Consider the following 8160-nt stretch of genomic DNA (forward strand, 5'->3'; position numbering starts at 1 on the left):
TAATTTTGTTATAAAATTCGAATTAGTGAATCGAATGATCCGATTCGATAAGTAATCCAATAGTTTGACCAATAAATCAGAGAACTAATATCCTCACTGACTTGATAATCATTCAATTTTTAAAACATTAGATTTTGGATTAATTAGTCTAATGTATTTCTTTATTGATAAAGATTAAGGGGAGAAAAAAAATTGTGTAATGAGGAATTAATTTTCTAACAAGAAAAGAAATTATTTTATTTATTTTGAAGGATTATTTATTATTATTTCTAGAAGTAAGATGAAAACGAAGAAAAGTGCTTGTAAGTAACATATTTGACAAGTTTCTAAAGCAGCACAAAGGGCACCAGAAAGAACACCCTATTATTTGCGTGCTGTGCTTGTCTTCTTCTTCTTCACACTAAACTGCACACTCTTAGGGTTCGTTTTTCCGGTAACTGCTGTAACTCTTTTCGTTTCTTCAAAATCAATGCCCACTTCTTCTTAATCATCAATTTTTTTTTTTTTTGGTTTCAGTTGCAGCTGAATGCGCTCGAGTTTACATCGCTGATTACTTTACCTTCTGTGCTTTGGTTTGGTTGCTATCGAAATCTGTAAGAAGATAACACAAGGTAAAGTTTTTTATTTTGCTGTTAATCGGTTAAAATTGTATTTTTTGTTATTGCATTTGGTTCATAGTCATTTTCCCCTAAATTCAGTGTAATAGGGTTTTCAATTTGTTTATCTAGTTCTGTTTATGCTTTTGTATTTTAGGTTTTTTTATTTGGGTGTTGTCATTGAATTTTTTTTTTTGTATGACGATGAATTGATTGTGTAATCTATGCCTTGGATTTGTGTTTGTGAATGGAATTAAGTGATTATCTATGGTAAGTTGTTGTAGGAAGAAAGAAAGTGTATAATGATATTATGACATGCATTATGTAAATTTGAATATAGATTTTTAGCTTGATTTGAATGGTGGTAGCATTTAGCTATTTGACTCTGTTAAGAGTCCCACATCGGACAATACATTACTGAACTAATGTGCTTATAAGTAAAGGCAATCCTCACCCTACAAGTCGGTTTTGTAAGGTTGAGCTAGGCCAATCATACATTCTTAACATGGTATCAAGGGTCTGGTTTAAGATCTGGTGAACAGGTATTAAGGTTATTGATCATACAAGACATGGTATTAAGATTCTTAGTATAGGTTGTGTCACATCACACACTGTCGTTTCTTCTCAATCTGTATTCCTGTATTTGTTGTTTAAATGTGAGATCTTCATTTTCTTTGTATCTGTTTGGTAATTTGATTCAAAACTTGCAAGTTATTTATATCTCAAATTGCTCAGATTTGTAATACCAACAATGTATGTTGAAGATTAGGAGTTTAATTAATATACTAGTTATTACCATAATAGCATTTCATACAATTTGTTAAAAATATTGAAATTTGTTGTGGATTACATTTTGTGAAATGCTAACTTGTGATTTGTTTTCTACAGTGAAGAACATGGTATCCTCTGTTGAGTTGTAGTAATGAGGGCTTAGTTATATGGCTGCTTATGCTTTCTCTTTGCATGTATTGCAATCTGAAAATGGTGGCAGTTGTGTGAAGAATTATGAATTTGTTGTTTTCTCTTATACACTCTAATTGAAGTCTCTTTCTCCAGGTTTCTTAGAATCTTAATTGGACTCTCAAGTGATGAATTCGCAGTTTGTGGTTGACTTGAATAGCAAGATGAATAATCCATATGCTGCAAATCCTGTAAGTAATTCATGCATCATTTAATTACACCTCATATTGTTGAATAGTATGTCTAGTGCTCGTAGTTGGTGTGCAGGGTCTTTAAGTATTTTCAATTTCGGGGGCACCGAGTTTGATTCCTAATTCCAGTAGTATATCTAAATTGACAATCTGCATGCAGGGTGAAGCAACTGTCATGGGATTTGAAATATTGAAGACATCTGATTCCGGTTACAACAACGTATACACTTTAACTGAAGACGAGTCACGTGATCCACCCGAGGCTCCTCCACAATTGCAACAAACCTTGCTCGGCTACCCTGCCAATGTCGGTAGTTCTAGCTCTCTTCCATTGCCCCAGAGCGCGATTCTTAATCATCTTTATATTGAGAATCGAGAGCCTCAAAGATCTGTGGTGGCTTTGGGATTCACTCATCGCTTCCGTGCCAAATATGTTACCGTTGTGCTCTACAAGCCAGTTCAAAGAAGGGGAACCACAAGCATTTGATGTGCATATTGTAAACCTTCTCTACAAACCAGTTGAAAGAAGAGGAACCAAAAACATTTTATGTGCATATCATGTGAACTCTATATCTGTTGGTTTGTGATGATTGATTGTGTAGACTTGATATTTAAATTAGCAGGAAGTGATATTTATTGGACTTCAAAATGTTTTTCTGTCAACTAGGCAGGATATTTATCTTTTTAAAAATGTTCTTAACCTTTTGGACTTTTTAATTGTGTTATTGCTTTTATTTTTAATCTGTTTTTGCTTATGCTTCAGTAAAAAAATGAATATAAAAGTAGATGATAAGCTTTCGTGGTTTACTAGAGAAGGTGCTTTTTTTTACAATAGTATAGAAGGTAATTAGTTAAGTTTCAATCATGGAAGATGATAAGCTAGAAGAAGTTTATTCAATGTGCATACCATAAGAAGACTAGTTCAGATTGCCAACTTTCATTAATTTAACACTTCCGTCCAGAATAATACCAGCAATTTTGTCAAAATAATGAGCAACACTTTTTCATTCATTTAATTCTTCTTCTACTATTAAATCAATTGCATGTACTTCTAAATTTGTTCTTTCCATTCAAACTTTTTACACTTTCAAAAAGGACAAATGTGTATTTGATAAATAGCCAAAATAATACACTTCTCAATCAATAATATGTAAACACATGATAAGCTAAAAATATGCTAAAATGCACTCTTTCAAATTCAAATCACACTATTACATACACACATTCTCTCTTCATTAAAATTTCAAATCTCTTTTATATTTTTTTCCACACACTTTCTCATTTTTATTTTAATTTTTCCTTCTATTTATTTATTATCATTAAAATACTAATAATTTATTTTTATTTAACTAAAATTAAAAATTTATTTATATCTAGCCATAACAAATCAATTGCATGCACTTCCAAATTTGCCACTTCCATTCAAATTTTTTACACTTGCCAAAGGGCAAATATGTATTTGACAAATAGCCAAAATAACACACTTCTCTATCAATCATATGTGGACACATGACAAGCTAAAATTGCACCCTTTCAAATTCAAATCACACAATTATATACATTCATTTTCTCTCTTCATCAAAATTTCAAATCTCTTTTATATTTCTTTTTTTCACACTTTCACGTTTTCATTTTAATTTTTCCCTCTATTTATTGATTATCACTAAAAATAATAATAATAATCTATTTTTTAATTTTAATAAAATTAAAAATTTATTTATCTCACGGGTCATTATCAAGACAATATCTATTTTATTTTAATCAATCATTGTCTTAATTTAAGAGATAAAATCTTTATTTTTAAATAATAATTTTTTTCTTTCTCCATCTCACATTTTTTCTTATCTTTTTGTATGATTATTTAATACAATTAAATTTATATAATAATTTTTTATTTTACAATTAAATAAGTCATTTCAAATTTTGTATTTGTATCTAAATACATTTTACATCGCATCAAGTAATTTTTTTATCTCACGGGTCATTATCACCACAATGTCTATTTTATTTTAATCAAAAATTATATTTATTTGAGAGACAAATTTTATTTTTAAATGTTAAAATTTCAATTTTTTTCATCGCACAAATATTTTTTATATGATTATTTAATACAATTGAGTTTATATGATTATTGTTTATTTATAATTAAGTCACTCATTAAAAAAAATTTTGATAAGGAATTTATGCCTAACAAAATTTGAACATGAGATCTTTAGAGGAACACACTCTCAAGACCTAAGCCTTCATCACTAGGTCACACACGCACACAAGTCACTCATTTAAAATTTACAAGTATCTAAATATATTTTATTATACAATATTAAATAAACTGATATTGAGGTAGATGGGATAGTTAAACTGATATACTCTTATTGAGGTAGATGGGATAGTTAAATTGATGTGTTAATTGAATTAAATTAGTATAATTTAGATTAGAGAAAATTTGGGGCATTATTTATTATCATTTTTCTTAGTTATGTGTAAGAAAAGGGACAAAATGGATTCAGATAGTGTTTTAAAAATTGGATTGGATCGGCCGATCGAATTGGAAATTGGAGGGATCTGGTATGATTTGATTATTTGATCGGATAAGCTATAAAACTAGTGGAAACCGAGCAGAATCGACTAAAATAAATAAAAATCGACAAACTAACTATTTTAGAAAATCGACAGGTTAAATGCTATAGACAAAATGATATCCTTTTGATAATAAAAAATTAAAATATAAATAAACTTTGTTCAAAACTTTTTTTTAAAAAACTTCTATTCTTTAGAATTAAATTTATTAGACACTGCAATTATTTTGTTATTTAATTTTTGTTTTAATTATACTTTGTTCAAAATTTATTTGAATTTGTAGTTGGTACTATTTTGTTATTTATAGTGACTATGTTTAGAATTTGAATTTAAAGAATAAACTTGTGAAATTATGATATTTTGAAATTTTGTAGGTGTCGTGATATTTTTGAGAGACATCCTATTTGTTTTGTTTAATAATTATATAATTTTGTTATAGAAACTAAATTGTTCAATCGAATAATCCGATTTAGTTATACGATTTGATAAGTAACCCAATAGTTTGACCAATAAATCAGAAAACTAATATCGTCACAGACTTGATAATTGGTTAGATTTTTAAAACATTAGATTTTGAATTAAGATGAGCATAATGTATTCTTTTATTGATACAGGTTAAGGGAAGAAAAAAATTGTGTAATAAGTATTTGTAATGAGGAAATAATTTTCTAATAAAATAAATATTTAATTTATTTATTTTTATATTTTGAGGGATTATTTAGTATTATTATTTCTAGAATTTATAATATAAGAAAATTAAATATTTTAGAAAATACTATTTTAATCTTTTGTCTTTGTTCGCCACCTCATTATTTTGAAGGTATTTTGTGTTTAAAATTTACTTTTTGTAACTAAATTGTAATTTTGATTCTAAATTGTACTTTTGCAACTAAATTGCAATTTTGGTTTTAAATTATACTTTTGCAACTAAACTGCTCCAACACCAAATCTCAATGATCGTATCATATGTGTTGGGTGGGTTTTAAATCCGCGGCATTTTGTTCAAGTGTATTTGAAATCGGGAGGCCATATACCACCTACATCACTAGAGTGGGCGATTCATTTCACAATCCAATCTAAGACTTGGCCGGACTACTTCATTTCATTGAAAGGATGCAAGAATACAACAAGTTGAACAAAATTGAAATATAAAAAATAGAGAAAAGTCAAAAGGGGTGCCACCGATGGATTTGGTCGGGGACAATTTTTTCGGCTCATTTAAGTAGTTAGGTATCATTTTATTGTAAATGTTATTTTATTCATGTATTATACTGTGGAAATATATCCATTTTTGTAGTTTGACCAAAATACAATATTTGAATACATGAGGTTTTTTCAATGAGTTGTTGTTTATGTTCTGTTTCTGGTTTTTCACTCCCAGGAGACTAACTGGAAATATATTTTCGGTTCCAATTTATATAAAATCGGAAGTGAAATTTCAGTTTCAACTCTGACACAGTGATAGGATTTGTATGGTTCATGTTTGCCTCCAACTACTATAAATAACCTCACTTGTCATATTATTTCATACCACGACACCAAAAATCAAAAATGAACATGAAAATGAACATCGAATGGCATGTTGGAGTTGTCCACTTTATTGGCGCCACACCATCACGCAAATTTAAGCTTACCACGTACACCCCAATAGAAGAAGTATGTGTAATATTGCATGAATTTGTACCTTATAGCGACAATCTCAAAATTGTGAAGATCGAGTACCGCATGCCATCTGTTGACAAAGATGGGAAGCTTGTACTCATCAACCATGAGCTGAAGAACGATGCTGATATGCGGGGTATGTGGAATACTTATACCAGTTTTGAGGAGAAAGTTCTGATCGAGCTAGATGCGACTATTTCAAGATCAGTCGATGATATTATCATGATGTTGCAACGTCCACATAGACATTGATATGTAATGTTTTCTTTGTGTTAAAATTCTTAATGTATTTTCTATGTTTATGTTATGATTCCTATTTTGTGTTTGTGATATTGGTGTTATTTAATGATGTTTTTTCTGGTTTCTGCATAGCACAAAATCGGAGGTATATCTCCAGGTCAAAACCGAAATTACATTTGCAGTTCAATTGTACAGTTTATCAGATTTTGGTGCGCACCAGAAATATATTTCCGATTTTGAAGGACATTTTTTAGAATTTCACATGGTGCGCTAAAAAAGCATGGAATGGAATAAGAAATTCTCAATACTAAATATCCTTAATAGATCATTTGGACTACTGGGTCAAACCCACTAGGAGGAAATTAAAAACAACGTTGTAAAATTTTGTTATAATAAAAGAATGAGAAAAAGGATATATATTGACAGTGTAAAATAATTTTACACTGTCAATCAATCACGACCATGTTAAGTGTCAAATCATTCTGTCATTTTTAAAAAAGTTATCTGACATGGTTGATTGATGAATCCTAATTAGGTGACATAAAATTATTAAAAAACAAAATCTTTTAATCAACATACAGTAATTTTTTATTACCTTTTGGACATGTTATTCAAAGTTTAAGTCCTGACAATAATATTTATTTATATTTATTGATGTTTATAAATCTAATGACTTTCTAAAAATTATATACTCTTATTTTATTTTTGGTTTTATTATAAGAAAATTTCTTTATAGACCTCCTAACCTTTTAGTCCACCTCTGGTGAAAAACCCAAACTACCCCTGACTTCGGAAATGCATTTCCGAAATGCAAGAAAAAGGTGTTTTTAGAGATGCATCTCCGAAAACGCCTTTTTTTTTTGAAAAATTGTCTTATTTCGGAAATGCACTTCCGAAAACAACATTTCGGAAGTTCATTTCCGAAATATTGCGCGTTTTGCAGATTAAGCAAAACAGCCCCCCTCCCCCATTCAGTTTACCCTAAATCTTCTTCAAACTTCCTCTCTTCAAAAATTTCTGCAAAAGCAAGTGTGCAAAAGCAAGTGTGCATTCCAAAAGCTTCCCAAACTCAACCTAAGTCATCCTAATCTCTTCAATTGGTAAATTTTTGAATTTTTTCTATTTTTAGATCTATTATTAAAATCTCTATTAGGGTGTTTAGAAATTGCAAAAATCACATTGGGGTAGGTTGGTACTGATATTTAGGGTGTTTAGAAATTGCAAAAGTAGTTTTTAAGTCTGGTTTTGGGGTCTGCCATGGAAGTTGCAGAAAACTTCATCGCAGGGGTGTTTCGGAAGTTCATTTCCGAAAACACCTCCATCCCAGTTTCGGAAATGAACTTCCGAATTGTATCAGAAGTTCAATTTTTTTAGTTTTTTCTTTTGTGTGGCATATTAATTGATTTCAATTGTTTACAGGAACATGTCAGGCAACCAACCAGCACGCATCAGACAGGGTAGGGAGACCCAGACTGCGTCGGCTAGACGCGAGCAGGCGGCGGCGCAGCTGGCGTCGACACAGGGACGGGGGCAGGGCCGGGGACGACGTGTGCGAGTTCCCGTGGGCGAGGGAGAGGGTACATTTGCTTCAGGATCTAGGAGTCGGCTGGCTCGGGTATCTTCTTCCCGCCAGCGAGAGGAGGAGGAGGAGGAGGAGGAGGATGAGGAGGAGGTGGCGGCAGTGCCCTACCACGAGCCGGAGGGGGTACCGGATGTTGACCCTCCAGCCAGGGAGGAGGATGAGCAGGAGGACAGCTATCCGGGAGGGCCCTTTGACACTTCCGTGCTGATTCACTACCACGATCACGTCGCTCGGCGTATCTGGGAGGGAGAGGTATTTTTTATAATTTAACCGTTTATTTGTCACCATTTTTTATAATTTAACCGTTTATTTGTCGCTTATTTAATATATGTCGCTTATTTGTTTTTTTTTT

The 8160-nt window shown here is 31.3% G+C and overlaps 2 protein-coding genes across 4 annotated transcripts; both read left to right on the top strand.

Annotated features, from left to right (window-relative positions):
- The first annotated feature begins 291 nt into the window (after positions 1–291).
- On the top strand, positions 292–2388 carry LOC131648225 (SNF1-related protein kinase regulatory subunit beta-3-like). Of its 3 annotated transcripts, none has more exons than XM_058918001.1 (4): positions 292–420; positions 517–611; positions 1653–1747; positions 1908–2388. In XM_058918001.1, exons 3-4 carry the CDS (start codon positions 1685–1687, stop codon positions 2232–2234), a joined length of 390 nt encoding a protein of 129 aa, XP_058773984.1. In that variant the 5' UTR covers positions 292–420; positions 517–611; positions 1653–1684; the 3' UTR covers positions 2235–2388. The 3 variants fall into 3 exon arrangements, with proteins under 3 accessions (XP_058773984.1, XP_058773983.1, XP_058773985.1); XM_058918000.1 differs by having other exon boundaries at positions 294–433; XM_058918002.1 differs by having other exon boundaries at positions 337–433; positions 523–611.
- Positions 2389–5875: 3487 nt separating this feature from the next.
- On the top strand, positions 5876–6238 carry LOC131651300 (uncharacterized). Its single transcript, XM_058920968.1, has one exon. It carries the CDS (start codon positions 5876–5878, stop codon positions 6236–6238), a length of 363 nt encoding a protein of 120 aa, XP_058776951.1.
- Positions 6239–8160: the final 1922 nt, after the last annotated feature.

This window comes from Vicia villosa, linkage group LG2 (assembly GCF_029867415.1).
Source record: "Vicia villosa cultivar HV-30 ecotype Madison, WI linkage group LG2, Vvil1.0, whole genome shotgun sequence".
In the NCBI taxonomy this organism is placed as follows: Eukaryota; Viridiplantae; Streptophyta; class Magnoliopsida; order Fabales; family Fabaceae; genus Vicia; species Vicia villosa.